General features: G+C 36.3%; 1 protein-coding gene across 1 annotated transcript; it reads left to right on the forward strand.

Moving 5' to 3' along the window:
• The first annotated feature begins 103 nt into the window (after window positions 1-103).
• Window positions 104-27,753, forward strand: LOC306850340 (protein FAM184A-like). The gene is made up of 17 exons (XM_079385915.1): window positions 104-784; window positions 3,898-4,752; window positions 5,816-5,951; window positions 6,222-6,403; window positions 7,331-7,516; window positions 8,450-8,572; window positions 9,352-9,513; window positions 9,911-10,032; window positions 10,489-10,639; window positions 14,966-15,178; window positions 17,970-18,123; window positions 18,488-18,615; window positions 20,036-20,220; window positions 21,219-21,365; window positions 22,777-22,894; window positions 23,077-23,181; window positions 27,399-27,753. The coding sequence occupies exons 1-17, from the start codon at window positions 590-592 to the stop codon at window positions 27,405-27,407; spliced, it is 3,171 nt and encodes a 1,056-aa protein (XP_079242041.1). The 5' UTR covers window positions 104-589; the 3' UTR covers window positions 27,408-27,753.

A 27,753-nucleotide genomic window follows, 5' to 3' on the forward strand; every position in this document is an offset into this window, starting at 1 on the left:
ACATATAATAATATATTTTATATTATTATATTATAATATACAAATATACAATTTATTTTTTATATTATTGCCTGTAGGCTATACACACAACTAACAACGCATCACTCCTGACATGAGCAAACTACACTTGTTGGTGTGTCTTAGGTCGCGTTATTCTTTGTTTTGTCGATAATTCGTAGGCCTGTTTGTATTTCCATCACGTATCTGCAGCAGAAAGGCAGTGAGGTAACCATACTGCTCTGAAGTCATTTACAACTCTCTCTCCTCGCGCCGCTTCCGCCACAGAGCTTGAATGTGACGATGTTCGAATGTTACATTGTAGCGCTCAGTTACTTCATTGTCACTCGGTTCCCGCCATTGATGACTGACTGATGTAGACAAATAACAACCACATCTGTCACGTAGCGCTAATATCAGACGCTAAGAATATTGATTGTGTGGAGAGTCAGGTTAACAGTCGCAGCTCGACACGTATAGAGAAACAGTATGATGGGTTTACATGAATTCATATGGATGACAGGTATACTGATGGCGCAGCATCATCCTTAACCTGCTTGCAAGGGATTTGGGATCGTGGCAGTACGTGAAGATGGCGACGGGGACGGGTTGGCAGCCGCCGTACAGCGCTGCTCCGGGCATCAATCCTCCCGGTGCTGCTGCTTCTGGATCAGGCACCAGTCCATCCTCCACATCCAGCCATTTACTCTACGAATCTGCGCTGACCATGGAATACACTCAAGATCTGCACCTGAAGATGAGTAAAAAAATAGCACAACTCACTAAGGTAGGTAATATCACATTGCTTGTATTTTGATAGCAATATCTGAACTTTAATATGAAAACACTGTAAGCAGGATTCTGCATGATGTTTAATCCTTATCCCCCATAGAGATGATCCCCTACATATTGCAATTTTTGCTCCGCAGTGTTTTTTTTCCCCCTGCAAAAACCTGTTTATAATCCCAGACAAGGTTTGCAAAATGCATTTAATCTGTGATTAATTTTTGCAAAAATAATTCAGCAAGGCATCTTACATAATGTGACTTTAATGCAGAAATAATCAGTCTAGTTTATTAACCTCCAGATTTATCAAAAGTGCATATGCCTTATCAGTTTTTACCTCTGATTTCATTTAGTTGTGTAATTTATGCCCAATGCGAGAGCAATCTTTGCTTTGGATTCAAGATTGCGTGTTCACTGTTTTTATGTGCAGGGTCCCAGACCTAGATGTGTGAAAACAATAACAATATTTAACCTCTTAATTTCCCTTTCAGATGTGTTTAATATGTTCTTTCGATGTAAACAAAATCCAACAGACAGAATTTTTTTTAAGATTTTACCAAAAAGTAGGCATGCATTTCACAGAAATGTGACTGGTATTCATTCTAGTAGTGTTTCTGCCTGGGGTCTGTTTAAACACAACAAAAACTCAAAATGTGTGTGTGTGTGTGTGTGTGTGTGTGTGTGTGTTTAAATTACAAAAATTTAACTAAAATGAGAACAAATATATTAATACAATTACTATAGTATTTTAATCGTACTAAACTAACACTTGTGTGCACTAATCAGAAGATGTGAAAATTGCATTTATTTATGAGACCCCCAAATGAAGTACTGCAAAGTATTTTGGAGCATGTTATGAAGTTGTGTTTGTATGTTCTCATAAGATTATCTTAAATCATTGCTATTGCTATTAAGTCAAGCTATAAAAGTACACTTGGGGTTTCTCAGACTCCAGCCAAACAATTTATTTAAATTCACATCTAATACATTTCTTCAGTATGGTAAATTATGGTAAGAAAAGCTTTGTTCAGGAAAATCCAGTTTTATGGGTTTGAAACTGGCATGGACCGTAGTAATACACTAATTAGACTAGGTAGAGCTGGTTTGCTTCACTACAGTTGTGCAGAATAGGGCGTCCTTTCAGTATGTTAATAACATGGATGCGACTGAAAGGAATCAATTAAAGATGAAAAGGAGAACAGCAGTGCGAGAGCAGCAAGTGAAGGCGGCTTGCTTTGATGTGCAACTCTTAAGCACCTCGAAAGAGAGCCATGATTATGAAATGCTTGGCTGGAAAAATTCTTGGCTCCAAAAGGAAATTTTTAACACTGACTCTTGTTTATTAAACCAAGAGTTTGGTCCAGATCAGAAAGAGTTCTATAGAAATACAATTAATTTGATTAGGTTTACAGGAGCTTTGAGCGCTCTAAATATATATTATGTATGCAAGAAGATGCATAAAAACTTCTAGTCTAAAAATACACATTTAAATATTTGTACAAGGGTGTGCAAAGTGGGTATAGTGTATTGAAACATAATGTACATCTTTATTGCCTAATAATGCTTAAGAGAATATTGCACTATATTGAAATGGCCAGTGGAAATAAACTGTTTTGGTTGCCAGTGTGATGCCTGCCAGAGGTGAAAAGAGGTTGCGTCCTTGGTCTGATGGATCCATAATGATTTTTCCTCCCTTTTATGTTGCTTTTTCCTTTCATTGCAGTTTTCTTATATGTCTGATTTGATGGCTGAACCAAACCAGACAGTTATAGACGTGTGATAGATGGACACATTACCAATAGTATTTCTTGGCTTTAAGCATGACACTATGCGCAAAACCATTGTTTTTGTTATGATTGCGATTTTATATTATTTTGCTTCCATAACTTAGTGGAAAGAAAACATCCAAAATAAACATTTAAGTGTTTATTTTATGATATTTTATTTATTTGCATCCATGGATTTCAAATACAGTGGTTACACTTTAGAATAGGGAACACACATTCACTATTAACTAAAAGTTTTCCCTCAATAAACTGCTAATTTGCTGCTTATTAATAGTTAGTGAGGTTGCTGTTAGATTTAGGTAGGATTAAGGGATCTAAAATATGGTCATGTAGAATAAGGCATTAAAATGTACTAATATAAACACCCAATATGCTAGTAATATGCATGCTTATAAGCAATTAGTTAATAGTGAGAACTGGTCCTTAAAATAAAGTGTTACCAACAGAATACATATGCCAATTTCTCAAAATGATTTTTTCTTGCTCTTTTCATGCACTGAAAAATCCTGTCTACATTCTGAAGGTGTTTACTGAGGGGTTTGTTTATATAGCATTCACCTGATATATAATTAACCTTTTATGTCTAAAACTTATTTTTTATGGATGCTGACTATATTTTCTGATTTATAGAGAGTTAAAAAGAGATATACAAAATCCCCTGTGTATTTAACACTATGTCAACAAAATAAAACAAGAATTTTGAACCTGGCTTTATCCAGTATTCAGATTTATGTACTGTATGCAAATCAGTGCATATTGAATTAGACAATGCCTTATTTGCATATTTAAACATTACATTTCCAAAAACTTGTAATACAAAACAATTGAGTTAATTATTTATGATTAATCAACTGTGGAAAGTATCATTTACTTGCCCTCATCTACTTCCAAACCTGAATGTCCGCTCTGGAACACAGTAGAAGATATTTGAATGAATGCTTCAAATGTTTTATATACAATTGAAGTCAATGGGGGCAATTTTCATTGTATGGACAAATAAAACACTGAGAAATTAAGGTCTGGTCTCCATACCATACCTTGCTGCCATGTGTTGCCTTGTGATTGGAATTGGATCTGCCAGTACTTAATATAATGAACTTCAAAGTTTTAAAATGACTCATAAGTGGATTATTCCATGTGAAATAACCTCAAAAATCTTACTACAGCTGCTGTTTTCAGTAAACATGAAGACCGATCGCATAATCACAGATATTAAGGGTGCTGACAGCTGCGTTAATCACAGATTTTTAGAGTGAATGAAATGAAAGACAAACAGGCTGTCTAGAAATGACGCAACATTTCCAATTTTCTGCCGTCCAATTTTCAGGTCATTTATGCCCTCAACACGAAAAACGATGAGCACGAAGATGCCATCCAGTCTCTGAAGGAGGCCCACGATGAGGAGGTTCAGCACATCTTGACAGAGGCTCGGGAGAAGATCCTTCACTACAAGAGCAAGATCGGGGATGAGGCCGACCTGAAACGGCGCCTGCAGTCCCTGGAGGAATCCGTAGAGCTGCACGAACACATGAAGCGCCAAGCGCTGGCCGAGTTCGAGATGTACCGGCAGCGCGTGGAGGATACACAGCTGTGCACAGAGGCCCAGCACACACAACGCGTGGTCTCCATGTCCCGTGAAGTGGAGGAGATGCGGCACGAGTTCGAAGAGAAGCTGCGTTCCTTCAGTCAAGTGCAAGCCCAGTTTGAACAGGAGAAACGGCGGGCGTTGGAGGAGCTCAAGTCGGTCCACCGTGAGGAAGTCCAGGAGCTACTGGAAAGCCAACAGAACCAGAGCGCATCCTCCAGCCTGGAACAGGAGAAACTGGCCGAGCTGCACCATACGGAGCTGGAGTCGCTCATGGAGCGTGTGGAGGAGCTGACGCAGGACAAAGTCCGGCTGGTGGAGGAATACGAGGCCAAGCTGAGCAAGGCTCAAGGGTTCTATGAACGTGAGCTGGAGGCCATGAGGCGAACACAGCAGCTCACCACAGAGAACTTGCTGGCCTGGAAGAGGACGGAGGTGGAACTGAGGAAGGAGTTTCAGGTCCAGGAGTCGGCGCTTCAGAGGGCCCTTTGTAAGCTCCGTGCTGAACTCCACAGAGCTCAGGACGAGGCGCGAGAAAGCAGGGACAAGACCAACAGACTGCAGGCGTCCCTTAACAACGCAGAAGTCACAATTAAGGTAATGTTTTGAACATTTTCAATACATGGAGATTCACTGAAGGGTGTTGCTTCAACTCTAGACACTTTTATTAGGTTGACTATTAAAACTGTCAGAACTTTTTTATTTCTGTTATATTACAGTCATATTGAAAATGTCTACATAATTTAAATTTATTACTTTTAATATACCTTTTATTGTTTTACCCTTTTCCCAGACACATAATCTCAATCTAAATATGAAAGTCTATCATAGTTATTACACATTTTTAATATCTATCATCTAAACAATAAGCAAAGTTAACCATTTCAATGTACACTACCATTCAAAAGTTTGTGGTCGGTAAGGTTCTTTTATAGTTTTGAAAGAAGTCATTATACTAATCAAGGCTTCATTTATTTTATAAAAAATACAGTAAAAACGATAATATTGTGAAATATTATTACAATTTTAAAAACTGTTTTCTATTTTAAGATGTAATTTATTCCTGTGATGGCAAAGCTCAAATTTCAGCAAATTATTTAGAATTTTTTAACGAAAGTACCCTTGTCTACAAGAAGAAGAAATGCCCTGAGATAAAGTATGAAAATATGACGGATAAAAAAAATAAAGATATTGTGCATTTCCAAACTGTAATTTCACAAAAGTGTGAAAATAATATTTAACTATGTTTATTTGGAATACATATAATTCTAGCTATTAGCATTAGTGAGACAAAAGAGTCGGTTTATGTATTCTGATATGATTAAAATGTGATGTGATTTCCATTACAGAATGCTTTTGAACACAGTACATAGTCTGAGATGTGTTGTGAAAATATTTGTGATGGTTCTCCTGTGATGCATGTATGTACATTGTTCCTGGGCAAACTGCATCAGTGAATAAGTGTAAAAAGTGTGTTTAGAGTACATAGGGCCAGAATAAGCCATAGCTGAATACCAAGAATCACAAAATGTCTTTGCTACTTACAATATACAGCAAATAATGAAATGAAGTAAACGTCATTCAGATGAGTTTGTAAGTTTTGATGCTTTCTAAAAATAATAATGCATCTCAAAAAAGTTATTTTTTCCCCTATTTTCAGGAATTACACAAGCAGCTGGAAGAGGCCATACAGGATGGAGAGATTTGGGTGATGCAGCTGAAAGATACGGAATATGAGCTGGAAGGAAGCAGAGATCGAGTTCAGCAGCAGGCCAATGAAATACTTCACAAAGCCAGTGAGAATAATGTCATGACCAAATTACATTTTTCTTCAGCATATAACACTGAATCATTCAAGCTGCAGTGTGAGAGGTTTTTTTAGAGAGGTTACAGTTTTGTGATAGTTTGGCAGAGATGGATTTAACTCTGTTTTACCTGAATTTATACTTGAATTCTACATAGTTTTTGTGTTTGCGATTGACTCCTTCGTGTTCACAAATAATATACCGTATTTATTTTTTGAGGAAGTGTTAATCGAACAAAACAGCCATGTTTTTAATTAACAGGTCAGATCGGCTCTCTTCAAGCAACCCAAATGAGCCACGAGGCCACTATCAGGGATCTGGGCTCTGAGCAGAACCGCCTGAAGGAGAAGATCCTACAGCTGGAGGAGGAGAGAGAAAGACTGCAGAAACAGATTCAAACACTGGAAGAACAACAGCATCAGAAGATCCTCAATTTGGAGAAGGTAAATCATTTTTCACCTTTTCTTTTTTCTAAAAATAGGCAGATGGGAGGCAGGACTAAAAACCTGTTTGGAAGCAATTATTGATTTTTCAAGTGTTCCAGAAAGCCTTGGTACTGTTCAAAAGTTTGCAGTTATTAAGTAATACTTTAATTACATACATTTCAGATTTTTTCTGAATCCTGAGAATTCTGAAAAATATTATCCACCAAATTTTCCACAAAAATATAAAACAGCACAACTGTTTTCAGCCCTGATAATAATAAGAAATGTTTCTTAAGCACCAAATCAGAATATTAGAATGATCTCTGAAGGATCATGTGGCAATGAAGACTGGAGTAATGATGCGGAAAATTCAGCTTTGCCATCACTGGAAAATTTTTTTTTTTTTAATATAAAATATATTAAAAAAGAAAACATTATTGTAAATTGTAATAATATTTCACAATATCACTGTATTTGTGATCAAATATCCCAAAATGTCCAAATATCCTTTATTGATCACCAAAGGGAGATGAAGGTGTTACAGCATCAACAGAAAAAGCTTTACATAACAATAACAATACATTCAATCAATGATCACAATCTACATATTTATCATTACAGAGTTCCATGCCATGGTACATTGATGAAACACGAAAGACATTCAGAGGGACACTTTCCCTCCATTATTCATTTTATTGCATGATAAGTATGGGTTTTCTATTGACAAATTATTTGATTTTTACATTTAGACCCCCAATCTTGAATATTTGGTTACATCTTTGGTACTGGGACCATATACTCATACATGCCAAATATGGTGTACACAAACTGTTGCTAAATAGCATTTTGAAATCGGTCACTGCCAATTGGAAACGATTTTCATGGTATTTGAAACAAGGTTTCGAGATTTGACAAAGTGTAAATGAAGCTGTGCTGTTTTGGTAGTCGCTTTGTGAGGAAAAGCAGAACTATGAGATGGAGCTGGTGCGAATCAGGGCCAAATACGAGGAGGAAACGGCCTGTTTGAAAGAAAGCCAAGCAGAATCCTTAGAAGAACTCAAGGAGAAACACCGAGACCAACAGGAAAGTGCTCGCAATGCCGCTGAGAGAGAGAAGAACCAGTTGCTCAGTGTAAGAACATATATTTTTTACCATGACTTCGGTGCTTAAATGAAAATTTACTCACCTTCATGCTTAATTTCTTCATCAGAATAGAATATAGAGAAATTTTGCATTACATATAAGATGTTAACTGATGGTCTGAGTCGTGTGGATTATTGTGATGTTTTTATCAGTTGTTTGGACTCTCATTCTCACGGCACCCATTCACTGCAGTGGATAAATTGGTAAGCAAGTGATGCTAAATTTCTCCATATTTGTTCTGATGAAGAAACAAACTCATCTGTAATTTGGATGGACTGAGGGTGAACAATTTAAATTTTTGGGCGAGTCTTTAAGTTAATATGAATATTTATTCATATGAATTTAGATGTATAAATTTTTGCTTTATTTGCATTTTCGCATTAGATATTTACTCCCATGTGTTCTCTTTTGATTGTTGTTATTCTCTGTGTTCTGTTTAATAAAAATAAACTGCAATGTTTTAATGCAAAACAAATGAAAAATATGAATATTTAGTCCTATTAAACACAACTGGTGGATTATCACTGTTCCCAAATCATCTATTGAAACCCTGAGAGCTGTCGAATTACATTTTCTGCTCCTCGTTGAGTGGTGTTGATTATGCAAACAGCCGTTTCTCATTGCAGTGATGACAATGTGACAATGATATTATTCCCACTGTTTTTGTGGCACTCCATAAAAATAGCTCTCAATCACGACAAATATTGAGACTAATCTTCTTGTCATCTCATGACAATCATGTCTCTTTTTTTTTTTGAAAACCTCTCTGTGCTCAACAAAGCTCTTTTAGAGCTCCTGTGTAATTAAATTGAAAAAGACTCCATCTGTCATCAGCAGATTGTCCGGTTTCTGGTTTCACCTCTGATTTCTTTGGCCTGCTATGTCTTTTCTGATGTTTTCTCTTTATTTTTACTTTCCCAGGAGATGAGACAACAGTTTGATATCCGGCGACTGTCATTGGAAGAGCAGAGAAACCACCTGCAACAGCAACTGGAGACCATGCGGGAGGAACTGACTACCAAGCTCAACATGGCCAACCAAGAGGTTTAAATGAACAACTATTTATTTTTGTTTAGATTCACTTCAAAACACAGTAGCTAGTTTTAGATTTAGTCCAAACTGGTTTAATCAGCTGCATTACTAGCTGGTGTGCCTCATTTTGAACTGGTCGATCATTTAAGTCAAGCTGGACAAAGGTGATAAACCATCTTAAACCAGCAATAAACCAATTTACATTTTTCAGAAACCCTGTTTTCATGTGTAGCTGTTTATATTATTATATTTAACACTAATATTAATATTGCCTGTTTCCAATGTCAGCCTAATATCACAACTTGTAATTATCATTATTTATATATAGTATATATTTTTAATATATATATTTTATATTATATTGTAATTTAATCTGACATGATGAAACGGTAAAGTGAGAAAAGCCAAAATGCCTCAGAAATTCATTGTTTTTTACACTAAAAAGGATGTCACTTCCTGAAGAAGAATGTCATTTTGAAATATTTAAGTTTATCAAGAAACCAAAGTAATCAATTTTATTTTATATATATATATATATATATATATATAATATATATATATATTTATGACGTATATATATATATATATATATATATATATATATATATATATATATACGTCATTGTAGTATTGTGAACTAATGTAATTTCCTCTTTAAAAATTGTGAGTTTATTATTTTATTCATTACAACAAGACATATACTGTATGTAAATGAATCTTCTGCATAGTAAGAAAGACCTCCGTTTTGTAATTTTATACATGTGTTTGACTGTCATTGTGGCTTTTCTCAGGTGTCTCATTTGAAGGATCTTGTGAAGGAGAGTGAAAAAAATCTGGATAATGCTGAGAACCACATCTCCTGTCTTAAAGACAGCCAGGAAAAGCTTCTCATGGAGCTGGACGCCACCAGGGCGAGAGTGAGAGAGACGAGCAACCTGCTCACAGATCTACAAGTAAAGTGCTCCGCTGTTTTTGCTCCATTTATTATAAATTCCGTGCATTTTGAGTCAGTTTCTCATTCTGATAGAAAAATAGAAGAAGCATTTAGAGATGTTGATATAAAATGCTTTTAGAAGCGTGAAAACCACTGACGCATCTCATCGTTTTGAGGGAGAAGCGGGAATTCAGCGTGGCAATCACTGCAATAGGAGACGTATAATGGAGCGTGGCAGAGATGTTAAAAGAAAAATTAAGCCTCATTCAATTTTTAAGACACCGCTTTTGTTCTGTGCTAAAACCTGCGAAGTGCAGGAAGAGCTTGCATGTCTAAAGACGACATTTGTGTAATCAGCTCTACTGGAAACTGCTCTCTACTTGCTTCTCCCATGATGAGTCATTATCTGCTCACAGGAGGAGATAGAGACCCAGAAACAGCAACATGAAGCCAGGGTCATCGCTATCAAAACAGAGGAGAAACAGAAAATGGACAAAATCACAGAGGAGCTGGATTTCAAGTGGACCGATGCTCTGAGGTGCTGCACGAAACAAATGAGTCATGCATTACTGTAGAGAAGACAAGGCTAAAAACAGAGTAAGATTTGTCGGTGCACAGTGCATTCATTTGAATAAACTGTGACTGTACACAGTGTTTGCTTTTTAGAGAGTGCACACGGCAAATCAAATCTAAAAAAGGCTCTAAAATAGGTGCAGTCTGTCCTGCATCAAAGCCTGTGACAAATCCTCTTACACAGGCATGCATTTGGATTAAAATATGCCAATTACAAGAGTATAAGGTTAACATCTAATCTGCCCAATGGTACAGCAGCACACAGTATACAGTGAGCTGAAGGTTATGGAGACATCTGTGTCGTTCCTATTAATATTTTAATATCTCACTTTCAGAGTCATTTCCACGCTGTTTAAGTAATGCGTCCTTGTATCTGTTTCACACTGTCAGTTTCACCCACTGTTTCTCTGTTTACTCGCAGGGCTGAGCTAAAGGGTCTTCGGGAAGAGCTCACAGCTGAATATCAGGAGGAGAAACAGGTGGCCCTGACACAACTTTCCCAACAGAGAGACCTGGAGATGATGGCAGCCAGGGAGAGCTGGCAGAGGAAGGTGGAGGACCTCCTGGAACAGGTAACGGAAGGTCACAGAGGTGACATTTCGTCATTTATACCTGTTGTCCACATTTTAGAGGTGTATTCTACATTTTTGTCATATTTTTTTTCCCAGAAGTACACTTGTTTTCAGGATTCTTGTTATCAAAACTATAACAAAACAAACATTTGTAAGAAAAAAAAACAAAAAAATGCAACAAATAAATATTTTAAAAGTAGCAAACGTTTGTAAAAATCAAACAAAAATGTAACAATTCAAAACAAATGTTTTTAAAAACAAAAATGGCTTCTTGTAGGTTCTTGTAGCAGTCATTTAGCTAAACAATTGTATTCCCGAAAACAAACAAAATTGTACAAAAACAATGTAAAAACAAACAAAAAAGAAAAACAAACAAACATCTATAATCAAATGGAAATCAAATGTTTGTAAAAATGTTTGTAATTTTTTTTATTGTATTCTACACTATTGTAACTTTTTTCCCGGAAGTATTCTTGTTTTAGGTTGCTTGTAGGATAAACAGTATATAAACAGTTGTGTTTGAATAACAAACAGAAGTGTAACAAAACAAACATTTGTAAGGACAAACAAAACATGTAATCAAACAAAACAAACATCTGTTTAAAAGTAGCGAATGTTTGTAAAAATCATAGAAAAATGTAGCAAATCAAGGAAATATTTGAAAATAAATGTCTTGTATTCTACACTATTGTAACATTTTCCAAAAAACAAACAGCCGTAACAAAATAAACTTTTGTAAGAACAAACAAAAATGTAACCATACAAAACAAACATCTGTAAAAAAAAAAAAAGTAGTTTGTACAATTTATGTAAATGTAGTAAACAAAAATGGAAATCAAAACAAATATTTGATAAAAAAAAGTAGCAAATCAAGGAAATATTTGAAAATAAATGTCTTGTATTCTACACTATTGTAACATTTTCCAAAAAACAAACAGCCGTAACAAAATAAACTTTTGTAAGAACAAACAAAAATGTAACCATACAAAACAAACATCTGTAAAAAAAAAAAAGTAGTTTGTAAAATTTATGTAAATGTAGTAAACAAAAATGGAAATCAAAACAAATATTTGATAAAAAAAGTAGCAAATCGAGGTCTTCTGTATTTAAAAGACCTCTGTTAACTTCTGTGTAATCATTCATTAGAGCAAAATAAGTTTCTGAATATCTAATATATATGTTCATATGCACATTAATGATCATATGTTGATGGGACACCAAATACCATGAAGATTTCTGAATGATTCCTTTTTGCAGGTTAATTTGAAACTAAGTATATCTGGACTGCTTTTTGAACATATTAGTATTATTTTCATTTTAAAAGAGCAATGAAATTCATGTTTTCCATCAAATGTCTCCTTGAATATATTAAATTGGAAGAGTATGACTTCTGAGACCATAATAAGTCCCATAGCTGTGATTCTTATTTGAGTAACTGTCAGCCGTGTATCTGTCAACATCTTTCATCCCCCATTTAATTTAGATTGACGTGATGTTCTTTTAGAAATTCTGATGCTGTCAAGGCTTTTCTAGTCTTGTGCAATATCAGGAAAACTTGGTGTGACTGAAAATTCTAGATACTTATTCAAGATTTTTAAGCAGAATACACACAGTGTGTGCATCCTCAATTACCATGATGCTCTGCATGTTTGCCGCTGTCTGTAATGTGACAGCCTGCCTCCTGTAGTCTGTCTCTCTAGAGTCCCGTCACTGTCGCTTATGTCAAGAGCCTCTAAAAGTTGCTGTGTCAGACATCTGTCAGCATCTCTTGATGTTCGTTGTCTATCTTTAGTGCTTCCTCAGGTCAGTGCACTTGATCTCATGTAAATCTAGTGATCTATACTGTTTATCAATGACTGTATATTGGTCGAAATTTACATTTTGTTGTTGGCATCAGGCTGACATGAATTAATCATAATGTCCTTGCTCATTTGTGAATTCAGACAGATTGACAAATGGATTGCAAAATAGATTGCTATGGAGTGCTAGTGATAGGCTTATGTTCAAAAACATGTAATAAAATAAATAATATATCGACCCAATGGTGAAGGCAGCTATTTGTAATATATATTTGATGCTTTTGTCTGCCATAATAAATTATTGCCTTATAATTATCTTTATTTGGGGCATTTTCTCAAAATTTTACCATGAGTCATCTGATTAATTGATTTACTAAATTACATTTTTTAATTGATTGACAGATGTTTTTCTGATGCCTGATTTTTTTAAAGTAAAGATTCCTACTATAGACTAGTATAGCAGTCATTTTGAAAGCAATAATTAATTATATAAATTCTGTATTTAATTGATTAATCTGTATGTAATTATTAAAAAAAACAATAATGATCAGACACAATTTCCAAAGCAATAAAGGCTCTGTGAAATACTATTTCCTTCATAGTTCATCAAGGCGGATATACTTTGATACACTTTGGTCTGTAGAGAGGTTACAGATTGGTTTTAAAATCAACTCCAGCGTGGTTCCTCAACCTCGAATAATCCCAGATTTGAAGTCCCTCAACATTTTGTTGAGACAAATCTGCATGTGAATTCATCCAGGCACTGAAGTCTGCCATGAAACACTCTCCTCTTGTTTTGCCCTCATTTTATTGCCTCAGTATCTATTTTCGGCCCACCATTTGCTGCATGCAGAGATTTGCTCACCATCTCCTGTTGATTTTCTTTTGCAAGACTTTTATTTATTATTTCTTTATCTTAGGCTTCATCTCTTTTTTTATGGATTGAATTGTATGAAGATTAAGAACATTATTCTTTTAGTGGATTAGCAGTTTGAATTACATTACTTTTCTCATTTAGGGTATCCTGCGGTCGTTCAGGAAATGCTGCTGAGCGGATCTGAATTAATGTATTTCACTTGCATAAAACTGAGGATAAAGCTCAACGGAAAGAAAGCAGTCAAAATTGTGTAATAGCATGTTGCATGCAGTTGATGGCATATATGACCCTGGACCACAAAAGCAGTCTTAAGTCGCCGGGGTATATTTGTAGCAATAGCTAAAAATACATCGTATGGGTCAAAATGATACATTTTTCATTTATGCCAAAAAATCATTAGGATATTAAGTAAAGATCATGTTACATGAAGATATTTTGTAAATTTCCTACTGTATGGAAAATACAGTTATGTAAATATATCAAAACTAAATTTTTGGTATGTAATATGCATTGCTAAGAACAACTTTAAAGGTGATTTTCTCAATTGTGGCGGGAGGAGCAAACGACAGACACAGTGGGCGTGGCGTCAGGCCTCGGAGAGGTTTTTATTCAACAAAAATATTAAAATAAAGTGTCCAAAGGGGGAAAAGTGTCCAAAATAAACAGGGATCTGGTGTCCTCGTCATGCTGCGGGGCTTGTGACGGAGGGCAGTGTTCAGAAGGGAAGGGTCCAGGGAAGGGGCGGAGTCCGGTGGCCGCACGCGCTCCCCTCTCGGGTCCGGGAGCGAGTGGCGGCGGCTTCCTTTAGCGGCGACATCCTACTCCTGGGCCCCCGGAGCTTCTGGGGGACTCGACGGCCCGGCATCCTGGCCCGTCGGCCGTCTAACGGGTGCGGCAGTCTTCCTACTCGACGCTCCCTTCCTAGACCCACGAGGACACCAGCGTGCATGCACGGGGGAAGAGACCGGTCTCCCGAGGAGAGGCGCACTCGGCATTTAAACGGCGGCGGTGATGAGGCTCTATTCACATCAGGTGCGCCTCATCACACGCCGCCAGCCCTGGCTGTTTCAGCGCCCCTCCTCTCTCACACACCCACTCCCGTGGGGAGCCTGGTGAAGGGCGGCGAATACGGGACGGGGTGGTGATGACAATAAGGGGGGGAGGCAGCCGACTCGTCACACAATATTTCGATTTTTTTGCACCCTCAGATTCCAGATTTTCAAATTGTTGTGTCTAAGCCACATTTTGTCCTATCCTAACAAACCATACATCAATAGAAAGCTTATTTATTCAGCTTTTGTGGTCCATGGTCACATATTTCATCTCTAATACAGGGCTATTTCTGAAAAGATTGCATTGTCATTTTTTATTGTCAGCATAATGACACATGTCTCATGCTGATTGATGCAATAATAAATGATTTTAAAGTCAGTGTTCTAGTTTTTGTTGTTGCGGTGATTTTAAATCCAAATCCCAATGCTCCAATTTTCTCTTTTGGCTTCAAAATGTATGCTACTTTCTTCCCGACTGTTGGCTGCTTTACCTTTACCCAAATATAAGTCATCCGCAGTTCACAATTTCCATCTCTCTGAGGGTTCGGTATTCTGTACAAGTCTTTTGAACCAGTTTTCTGTGTTTCTGTTGTGTCAGATCTCTCTGCTGAAGCAGAGCCTGGAGCTACAGATGTCGCAATCTAAAAACGCGCTGCAGCAGTTGCAGGCACAGTTCAGTCAAGAGCGCGAGCACCTGGCGCAGCAGTTGCAGGAGCTGGCGCTGGAGCATCAGCACAGAGAGTGCCGTCTGCAGGAAGCCCACTGCTGCGCCATGCAGGACATGGACGAAGCACAACAAATTGAGCTTAGGGTACCTTTACCTTACATACAAACACAGACATGCACAAATGCAAAATCACACACAGTGACATGAACATGTGAAAATATGCTTCTCTCCCAAATGCCTCTGATGTAGATGTGTGTTTAATGAATTATGGACACATATGTCTTAAAACATAGTTTTCATATTTTTTCAATAGTATTTAGTATTCAAATATTTAAGAACATGCTTTGTTTTGTTAAGACTACTTTTATAGCTTGTATTTTATGCATTCTAAATATACATGATTAAATAATATTGTTCACACTTTGAATAATTTAACAAAATTCGAGCTTGACTGGAAATGCTTGTGATATTTATTTGTTTGTTTTCATCACACATCACATTTTTTTTGTTCAAATAGTTTAACATTCTTTATATTCTACAATTTTCAATTTATATTTTTATTTTTATTGTTTATAGTTAAATTATTTAAATATTTATTTAAAAACATGCATACTTTATTGACCGTTCAGAAGTTTGGGGTGTTTTTAATGTTTTATGAAAATATAAAATATAAAAACCGTAATGTTGTGAAATATTATAATTTAAAATGAGTGTTTTGTATTCTAATATATTTTCTAATGTAATATATTCCTGTGATGCAAAGCTGAATTTTCAGCAGCCATTACTACAGTCTTCAGTGTCACATTAATATTTAATTTCCTTCAGAAATCATTCTAATATGCTGATTTGATGCTCAAGAATTATTATTTCTTATTTTTATAAATGTTGTCAATCGGTCAATCAGTTGTGCTGATTATTTTTAAATGGAAACCATTGTTTGTTTTCAAGATTCTTTTTTGAATAGTAGGTTCAAAAGAACAGAATTTATTTGAAAATCTTTGGTAACTTTTAAATGTCTTTACTGTCACTTTTGATCAGTTTAATGCATCCTTGCTGAATAAAAGTGTCTATTCCTTAAAAAAAAAATGTACTGACCCCAAACCTTTGAACGGTAGTGTATGCTTTACTGGTTTTTCATATAATCCTGATGCCTCCTGCCTGTTATCCTGTATTGATTATCACCTTCACTGTCTCTTTTCCCCTTCATAGTACTGTACATGTCTGTTTCCTTTACTCTCTGGATTTGTCACCCCTGCATTATCACCCTTCACTGAGAATCTCCACTGTGCATGACATCCATATGGTAAATTACCCTCCTTTTTGTCCTTCCTTGTCTACAGCCTACTCCTAAAACACATTATGCATAAGAAAACATGTTTCTCATCCAGGAAAGCGCAGCTGTTGTTTCATTTCAGAATTGTGCATTACACAGAAAATGTTAAGATAGCAAGCCCAGATATTTGAAGCAGACACGTGATGCAGAGTCTAACAGGCTTTTCTCCATCTCGCTCATCCTTGTGCTGCGGCCAGGAAAGAAGCTTCTTTAAGCTGATTTGGCCACATTTCGGATTACAACGTCATGAAAAAAGCATTAATAGTTGCTTTCATCTCCATTCTTTTATGTCAACCCTTGAATGCGGTTGTTGGCGCTGTGTGTTAGAGTGGCTCTGTGAGTGGACTGTTTAAATGTCCTCTCGTCCTCCCAAACGTGGGGTGGCATGGAAGCAGCAGGATAAAGAGAAACTATCCACAAAATGGCAGTGTCTCAACAGCTAAACGGGATGATTCTCTAATTAGATGATACTGTACAGCTTCATCTAATTAGTAACTAACCCACAGTATTGAAAATCCTGTATTGATTCTTTTTCTTATTCCCAAATGTATGTAGTTAATTCAGTCCAAATGGCTTAATGCAGAGGTTTACAGAATTTTTGATATGAAGGCTGCTCTAATTCTCCTTCCTAAAATACCAAGTCAGCTATACTGTATAGGCTTCTATATTTAAAGGCATATTTATGCTGTGTGAAAAATGTCTGAAATTTTAAGGAATACATGTTTAAATATGAAATAATTGGCATTCATGTTGTTTTTATATTTTACAGTTAACGCTATGGCTCTAAAAAGTATAAAACGATCATGATTAATCTCAAAATTTCCAAATTATGATCCACACTTATTTGTTTTTGAATTTTGGTCTTAAAATTTTTTGAAAATGTAGAAAACTCTTTTGCCTTACATTAATGTTCAGCCTTCAAAATGTAACTGCCACGATGTTTTCATAACATTCTAAAGTGTGATTGGGTTTCATTTTAACATTAATTTGCATACTGAGCTGTGATTGGTCACTTTTATTTTGGATGCGATTAATCAATTTGACAGCCCTAATATTTACACTACAGTGCAAAAAACAAAAAAAATATTTTTCAAATAAATTGTGTTTGACTATCTATTCATCACTAAATCCTGAAACAAAAGTATCACAAAAATGTTTAGCAGCACAAAAGTTTTCAACATTGATATCAATAAGAAATGTTTTGTGAGCATTAAATCAAATAATAGAATGATTTCTGACTGTGACACTAAAGACTGGATTGATGACTGATTAAATCTCAGCTTTGCATCACAGGAATAAATGGCATTTTACAATGTTAAAATTGAAAAGTATTTTTTTTAATTTTAGTAATAATAATAACAGTGACAAAGCAAAATCTAAAAACCTAAGCTTACCTAAAACTTTGGTAAGATGTTGGTTTTCTGCTTCCTTGCAAGCTCTGCCATTTCCTTCATTAAATGTAAATCTAGTTTTCTCATTGACACCTTTTGTTCCCATCGCATCATGTTGCATTCAGATGCAAATGTAGTCTTTTGTTTTATGTGTGCTTCTGTATTTTATGTCTTTATTTTCCTCTGCGTCTGTACGTGTGCATTTGTGTAGGAGCTTGAGGAGCGTCTAAAACAGGAACAGAGAGAGGAGTTACACGCTTTGAGAGATGCCCACAGACAGACCCTTGAAATCCTTCGGCAGCAGTCGGACCAGGAGCTGCAGACGCTGCGCTTTGAGCTGGAGGATGAGGGCAAAGCCATGCTGGGTGAGTCATGTGCTCACATTAACTACAGCACCACACACCAGCCTACAAGATTAGAGCCTTTTATGAGGTCATTAAATTCTTGTAGTATATTCATATACACTGTTATCATGACAGTAAATAGTAATTTTCACAGCTGTTTTTATCCTGAAGTAACTCACAGTGCATTTATTACAGAGCAAATGTTGTTGCTCAAGGGTACGATGATAATAGCTCATGGATTGCTCACTGCATGGGTTTGAACTTGCAACCTTCTGGTCACCACCCTAGAGCAATTATACCACAATTAGGCTCTTAGTAGGCTAAGAATTTAAGGTTAAGGTTTAAGTTGATTTTGTTTAGCACTGGGTTTATTTATGTTGTGTAGCTTCCCTGCGGTCTGAGCTCAATCATCTCCATGCCAGTGCCATTGAACACCTGCGACAAGTCCATTTGAAGGAGAACAATGCTGCCAAACGAGAGCTGGGTGACACTATTGAGCGCTGCAAAGAACATGTGAGCATTTCTGAAAGTTACAAAGCATGATACCACACTGCATCTTGATACTAAACCCAACTGAAATGGCAGTTATCAGCAGACTTGCTGTTTTGGGTTGGTGATGGATACAGACTCTTGATTAATTCAAAAAAGAAAGGTATTTTGATTTATTTTTGTTCAAACTTACACTTGCATCTGGTTATTGGTGATACTCTGTATTTTCTCCATATTTGCATTTAGTAAGAAGCTTTTTCTCTCATGGGAACCTCTGACATCTCATGCATTGCAGATAAGAACACTTGAGCCTTAGCAAAACAGACAGTCACACATGATATGCTTCATTATTCATCATTATTATTATCTTTTTCATTCGTTGACGTAAAGATGAAATAAAATAAAATACAAATATTAGACATGCTGCCTTGGCAACAGCTCAAATTAAATAAGTTGAACTTGAAGTACTAAAAAAAATTAAGCTAAATAGAAATATAAAAAGCAAATTCAAAATATGAATAAATATTATAATAGTATTTAAATAAAACTAAAATAACACTGTTCAGATTTAGTGTTTTGTTCAGATTTGTCATGACTTTCTTTTTTCTTTGTAAAATATTTGGAAAAATGTGTCAGTGTTTTTTGTGGTCTAATATTTTTTGGATTCTCAATGATCTTCAGAATATCTTTTCATGTTAGATGGATGAAGGAAGGTCATACAGGTTTGAACCGACATGAGGGTTAATAAATCATGACAGAATTTTCATTTTTTGGATGAACTTCCATTTTTAAGTATGATCAGTACTAATAGTGACCAGTGACCACTAATGCAAACCAAACAGTATACCAAAAAAATCCCACATTTGGATGGAAGATTCAGTGTAAGGGCCAGGAATTTGCTACCTGTCTGGATAAAACCTGATGCCACGTAGGTGCCCTTGGTTTCAAGACATGGTTGTGGTTTCACAATATAAAGCCTTGAATCTGACTGAGAGGTGAAATGAGTGCCAGGCTATTATAAAATGTCTCTAAGCTAAGCTGCACTTTACAGAAATTTGAAGAATAACCACGATGAATAAAAAATGAGGTACTGAATTCTGAATTATGGGAGAGCTCTAACCGTGACTTACACCCCTTTCCCATTTTCATATTTGATTTATAATCCCCTCTCTGTCTGTCTCTCTAATACACACTCATAGTCTCACTCTCTCATGTTCATTTCTCTTCAGTTATTACTTCAGCACAACTGAATCTCTTTTAATGTGACCTATATACATATTTTGAAAGCTTCTGGGTCTGGCACAAAATCTTCTAATGCTTTTTTAAGCAAATCATTCCAATGCAATGAAATGATAAAAACTGCATTTGCCTCCGCGTTTAGACACGCAGTCATCCATCTGTTAAAGTCGATATGTTTTAATGCTTTTGTGGATTGCCTCTCCAGGAGCAAGACCTCCTAGGGCGTATATCTGACCTGAGGCAGGAGGTGAGCTGCAGGAAGAACCGGATTGCCGATCTGGACCATGAAATCCACTCGCTCAATGAGACCATCAGCACCTTGACCAAAGAGTTGGAGATCAAAGGGAAAGAAGTTCTGCGGGTGCGAAGTGAGGCCAATCTGCATATCAGGTATTAACTTATTAACATGTGTGAGGATGCATTAACCTTTTATGAGGCTGTTTTAACTTCTAGAACTTATTGGACTGTCAGCACTCAGTCAAGCAACCGAAGATCTTGCTTCACTTTTTGATCCCATTCCTCCCTTTTTCCACATCACTTATTGTCTTTTCTCTGCCTATCTCTGTCAATAAAATGCCAGAAAAGCCAGAAACATAAAGAAACTGGAAATTGCCGTGCTCACAGTAATACTTTCATGTTAAGGTTAGAGTACAAACGGTGAACAATGCCGCTATCCTGGGTTTTGATAGCCTCATTTTATGCAAAAAAGACTAGAGCAACTGACATCTTATTTGGCTTTCATGAGCTATTAAATTATAAAAATCCTAAAGGTCAGTCTAGCTGAACCAGAAGCTAATTTAATGTGAGAAGAAAGCAGATGGAGCCATTTCCCACGCAGAAGCCCACCGTCTTCAGGTAGAGCTCTCTGGTTCAGTATCATTTCAGTTGTATTCTTCTGTTCTGATGGTATAAATGTGTCAAGGTCAGTGGGAAGTGTCTGGCAGATATATACAAACAAATTTCATTTGGTTTTATTCAAATGGGCTGGTTTCTGGCTCATGAAAAGAGATGATATTCTTTGGGGAACTGAGGGAATTTGTTCTAATGAATAAGTGAGCTTGTGCGTCTACGAGCGAAATAAATTTGAATGTGTTTGTTGTCCAGAGTATTTGCTCTATTAGTTGACACTACGTTCTTAAAAATAAAAGTTCCAAAGGAGGGTTTTCGCAGCAGTGCCACAAAAGAACCATTTTGGGAACCTTTCCATATACAGTTCTTAAAAAGAACCATTTTTTCTTAGTGTGAAGAACATTTTAATATTTCTCCAGTGTAGAACCTTTTGTGCAGTGGAATGTTTTCATGGATGTCAAAGGTTCTTCATGGAATTGAAGAGTGTATGTAAATGGACAAACTGTTTTGGATATGTTAAATGATTTTATTTTATGCAGGGCTCATGAACAGGATCTTTCTAAGCGCCTCGAGAGGGAGGTTGACGAGCTGAATGCTTCTCATAACAGAGAGACCCAGATCATGCTGTCAGATTTTAACAAAGCTCAGGAGCTGCTAAAAGACAAGATCTCTGCTCTGCAGATTCTGTGAGTCCCTTTATCTCACTTACAGACTGAATATCAAATTGAATTGAATATCAAAACACATCATTTTAATGTAATATCCTCGTTAATATTTCAGACGCCTGCAATATGAATCACATTAGTTTCAAAACCTAGCGATCTGCCTTGATTTCTACTACAGTATCCTAACAAATAGGTCTTCTAAGGCTAAAATGGTACCTCAAATGTAATTGCTTCTCATGGTATCACGGCTGTGCTCCACATAATGTTCTAAGTATTTTTGATGCTTATTAATGTATTGCAGTAGAGTCTGTTGTTAGCATGTTAAACAAAATTGCATAATATTTATTAGGTGAACATTTTAATTAGATGTAACTATTTTTAACAACGTTTTGTTGTTGGCCTTCTTCAGTACACAGTTTCGCTGAGCTGGTTGCAATGCATTCTGGAATTAAATGTGAAGGATATATGTGATTACTACTGTAAAGGAGCGTTCACATTGAAAAAAAATCATTTTTGGTGAAAGTGACAGAGATTGGTAGCAATGAGAACTGGCAAAAACAGTTTACTTTATGCAAATACAAGTCTGGTGGGAACATCTACTAGCAACCAACAGTACAGCAACATTGCACTTTGATGGTTTATAAATCACTTTGGCAGTCTATAAAACTTAATAATAAGTTGTGTAACTACAAAAATAACTAGAAATAAAACTGAGATAAAAATCAGTTAAAGCTAAATATAAATATATATTTAAAAAAAAATAAAAAAAATGACAAAAGCACATTTAAAAATGTCTAAAACTTTAAAATTAAAATATAAATATATTTTTATATTATAGATACTGTAACTGTGTATAGGGGCCAAATTTACTAACAGCTTGCGCCAGCGCAAACCGTCTTTTGGCATTTAAATAGTACTGTCAGGATTTACTAAAGACGTGCAGTGAAGAATTAGCGCTGAAAAGGCATGGACACAGTTATATTTGTGCCTGACCTTATTGAATATGCATTTGTAGGAGTTTCCCTTTCAGACACAAAATTTATGGGAGGAGAGTATTAAAATTAATCACGCAACACGATTTACTAACGTTTGCGCTCGTCAAATTACTAGTATTTGCGCCATTATTTAGCTTCCAAACAAAGCATGCCTTAAAGCAGACCAGCGTAATCTTGGTAGATTACGCTGGTCATTATGGAAATGATCTGGCTGTGCCTGTGTTCTTTAATGTGCGCATTATCACCCGCAGAATTTTCCCCTCCCATCAGTGCTTTTATGGAATCACGCTCTTATTTGCCCTGTTTAGTAAATCTGGCCCTAAAATAACACTGTACATATGATGCCTAAACTTGTTGACTAGGTCGCAGGTTTTATGACAGAGCTACTGTTTTTACTGCAGTATAATTGTTAATGTGTATGTGTGTGGGATGAGCAGGTTGGAAGGTACGGAGGACAAGTTCAGGAATAGAGAAAGCCGACCGGAGGACCTCCAGGTGATAGCTGATCTCAGAGAAATGGTGTCCGAGAGAGAATCTCTGGTCAAGAAGCTTGTGGTAAGTGTGCACCACAATGGTCTCTAGAGGTGCAGCATGCCGTTAAAAGTGAAACGTGTACTACTGTTCTTTTACATTTATTTTTGTCCCAAAGCATTACATGTCTTAAGAAAAAAGTCAATATTAGTTCATTGATTTTTCTGCACAGGGACTTTAGTCTGACTGTGCCTCCTTTGTTCCAGGATGACAAGAAGTTTTATCAACTGGAGCTGGTGAATCGAGAGCCTGGATTCAACAAGGTGTTCAACACCAATCCCAATGTCGGGGTCATAAACCCCCTTATAAAGGTTAGAGAGACACAGCCACACTGATCAAAGAGTACCTCTGAAGTCCACATAAATTGGATTTGATCTGATTGTAAAAAAAAAATGCACAAACCATAAACCTTTTTAAAAGCACTCCATCTCTACAGTTCATGGAATTCATGAATGTAATAAAAGAATACTTCAAAGGTTATGCCTTATGGGAAGTGTGTTTTACAGAGGTACCGCAGCAATGGGATGTTCTGCAGAGACTATTAATAGCCTTCGACTGTTCTTTTAGTTGCTCTAACTTTTCTTTCTGTTGCGTAAGTTGTGTTTGTTTGATTTGCCATTGTCTGTGTCTTATATCCATGTTCAAACATCAAGTTCTACCCTGCTTTCCAAATCATAAGTTCTGTTCTGAAACCTAATGTGCTGCTTACATAGGACATACTGTAAAAATTGACCCATATGGTGCACCCTATCAGCATATAGATATATACATAGTATTGTCCCAGTTTCAATATAATCTAAAATGTTTTTGAAGTCTCTTATGCTGACCAAATCAGCACTTATACAGTGAAAAGTAATTTTGTGAAATATTGCAAAGATTTTATATATTATATACTCTATAAAAAAAGTTTTCTTTTTGAAAATGTTTTAAAATGTCATTTATTCCTGTGATGCAAAGCTGAATTTTCAGCATCATTACTCCAATCTTCTGTGTCACATGATCTTTCTAGTATGCTGATTTGGTGCTCAAGAAGTCATTATTACCAATATTAAAAACAGTTGTACTGCTTAATATTTTTGTAAGGAATGTGATTTTTTTTTTCAAGATTCTTTGATAAACAGAACGTTAAAATAAACAGCGTTCTTCGGCGTTGAAATAGAAATGTCCTTACTGTCACTTATGATCAATTTAATGCATCCTTTGCTAAATAAAAGTATTAATTTATTTAAAAAAATCATAACCAAACCAAACTGAACACACACACACACACACATACACACACATACATATATATATAATATTCATGCTTGTGGGTACATTTTATATATATAAAATGTACCCACAAGCATGAATGTTATGCTATATAATATAAGACACATATAAAGTCGTGACGTATTGTCAAGTATGGTGACCCATACTCGAAATTGGTGCTCTGCGTTTAACCCATCCAAGTGCACACACACAACAGTGAGTAGTGAACAAATGCACACACACACACACACACCGTGAACACACACCCGGAGCAGTGGGCAGCCATTTATGCTGCGGCGCCCGGGGAGCAGTTGGGGGTTCGGTGCCTTGCTCAAGGGCACCTCAGTCGTGGTATTGAGGGTGGAGAGAGCGCTGGACATTCACTCCCCCCACCTACAATCCCTGCCGGCCGGGGACTCGCACCCGCAACCTTTCGATTACGAGTCCAATTCTCTAACCATTAGGCCACGACTTCCCCCGTGGGTGATATAGTACATTTTTTATTTGATTGGACTATTTTTATATCATCAATACTTTTTGTATTAAATGAAATAAAAGTGCATTTATAATAAACATTTCTCTCACCTTTATTTTTTACTTTTGCCACACACTTAAGCTGTATGTGTGGATATAAAGGATACATGCTTCCAAACATTTTATAATTAATTTAATAGCAAAATTAAGTATTTTACCTTTTTAAACAGGCATTGCTTCAGGAGCGCACCTATGAGAGTCAGCTCACTAGGTTTTGTAACAGAGCTATAATCTGTCATTTCTGTTCCCTGTCCACGTTCAAAATTATGTTCATTACCTTGTCATCGTTTAGCTTGAAGCTAAAGTTTGCCATCACCTCCGACTTCCCACAATCCCTTTCTGTGTGTGTCCTTTTAATGTAGCATAAGAGTAGAAAACCTGCGAACACTTTCGCCAGCTCTCCGAACCTAAGCGTTGTTGCGGCGGAAGGGATGGTGGGCGGCTCGGTTCCGCCTGCTTGCCTAGAGTCTGTCCCCAACTCCCCCATTCACCACCATGAGCTCAGGTCTAACAAACCTCCACCCCCTCCAACCCCTCCGCCTCAGGCCGACTCCACCCGGAGGTGAGATTGTCCGAGACATCCTTGTCCTCACAAGAGACATGCTTAAAACCACTGAACTGTCTTGCCATTGGTCGGATCACACGGTCTCAGTCCTAACGGTAGAAAAACCGTCAGTCTGTCTGTTGATTGGACGTTTTGATACGAGAACACAGCCATGTCTGTCCCAGTGAATTGTGGGTATGCTCGTCTCACTCCTTAATGCATCTTGCCGGCGAACGGCACACATTAAAAATGCTACTTTGATGTGCATGATAAATTGTACGTACCAATGTCCTTAAATCGGACTGAAAGTTCACCTAAACAGTGTGTGATCACACAATGGCATTGGAATGCCGATGCAAGCATGCTGTTGATGTCATCACGTCATCACATAGCAGTCAGGAGTATGGCTCCGCCCACTAGCCGTACTCCGCCCTTCACATTTCATGCATTTGTTGTTTTGTGGTTTTAAAATGAGCTATTCAAATGATGAGCAGCTATTCCTGGTATTTCTTGCCTAGTGAAAATCAAGCACAGGAACATGTATGCATGTATGCAGCTTTGGGCTGGGAGATAATATTAGACCGTTTCTGGTAGAGGGGCATATTTTATTTATCATTTAAAAGGAAGTAGTTCAGCATGGTGCCTGTGATTTATCTGAAGCTTGAACAAGGAGGGCAGCTTCCTATTGGTCAAGAGACACTGCACTATGTGCTGCGGTAGTTACAGACATCAAATTTAAGGATAATTCTTACTGCTGCCAAAAAAACAAAGGTTACTTGACTATAGTAATGACTACTATAGGGAAATAATGTAAATACACATGTACAGTGGCCACAAAAAATATTTAGACCCTACAAAGAATTGTATCTATTCCCATATTTTTAACTTTTTAACTTTTATCTGATTAACAAACACATTTAATGAACAGATTAAAAATCCAAATATCTAACTCAAAATATACTTTCCTAAAATAGTGTGCAATTACTTTTAACCAACAGTTGAGGTAATATTAATAAATATATTTACTGATATTTGCACATTAATTCATAAGTTTTACGAGTTTAAATCTGTTTTCCAAATGAAACGCTCAGGATGACATCAGAAATGATAAAATTATATATTTAGTATGTTTTATTTACTGACAAAAATGGTGTAGGAGTACTCTGAAAATATTTTCTCTTAGAAATTGCTTGAGAATTTCACAAATAATAACAAAGAAATGGCAAGTAACACAGTGAAGGAAATGGGAACGTGAAAAAAAGAATATATTTCCAATATAAATATCTAAGCATCCTTAAATCATCATAGATTTACTTGAGATGCAAAATAAGCAAGTCTTGTTTTCAGAGTAACTGAACAAAATGAACTGAGTTTATGCTTAAAACACGAACAAACATCTGTCAATGGGGTGTGAAAACTTTCAGTTAAGTTCATTTTTCTGAGCACATTGGCAGATATTTGTTCTCGTTTTAATCATAAACTCAATTTTGTTCAACTGCTCATGAAACAAGACCTCTCAAGTAAATTTATCTTGATTTAAAAAACGTTAGACATTCAAACCGGAAAACATAAGACAGAAATACTGAAGAAAAAGTTATTTCCATATTCTAGTTGTTGAGGGCAGAGATATTCATATTTTTTTTCTTTTTGTAAAATGAATTAAAAAGTAGATATGTAGGATGTTGTATTATCAAACTGCTAATATAAGACATTTACATTTAGAGACTTCTTTATTTAAAAACATCTTTAAAAATCTTAAATTTACCTTCAAAAAGCCTGCAGAAACTCTAAACTTAAAAAAAAAAAAAAAAAAGTTTACTATGTATACTTTGTCATTCATTCTGTTAATTTAAAATGAGCCTTCGAGTACAAAAATGCTGATCCAAATACATTTAGTCTCAATTTTCAGCAGTATGTCTGTTGTTTTATCATTTGCTTTTTGTGAAATATTTAGGTTGAAACGTGTTTGCGCTATCTATTTTTAACATAAATGCCACTTCTAATCGATTGCAGTGACATTCAACGCGTCGCCTAAGTGTCTACGTACTTTTTGCGGCCACTCTTTATTTTTTTGATAGTATCATCATGCAATAAAGTAGCAAGTCAATGTGGAAGTGTTTGATTAGGATGTGCAAATTCTCTTTCCTTTAATGTTGCTGCAGTGTAACTGGTTGTGTTTGACTTCTGTGTTTTGTGCAGCCCTCGTAAGACTGAGGATTCAACTGTAGCACCAAAAGAACCGCAACCACAAGAGCTATTTTCACAGTACTTCTCCTTTTAAATTTTTCAAGACACTCAACTGAAGAGCATGTGAAACTGCAGTTTTCAATAGCCCATTTGTCTGTTCTTGATATCTCACTGTGAGTTTGTTATTTTCCCTTTTGATATATGCATTTACTTGATTTAAAATGAGATGCACATTCATTTCATATTATATTCATAAATGTGTCTTTTCTGGATTGACTAAAACTGTTGGAATACCAATGTCTTGCCAGTTTTGAAATAAATTGCACAGACACTTATATATTTGTATTATATCGTCTTCTTACAAACG

Source organism: Barbus barbus (assembly GCF_936440315.1).
Source record: "Barbus barbus genome assembly, chromosome: 30".
Taxonomy (NCBI): Eukaryota; Metazoa; Chordata; class Actinopteri; order Cypriniformes; family Cyprinidae; genus Barbus; species Barbus barbus.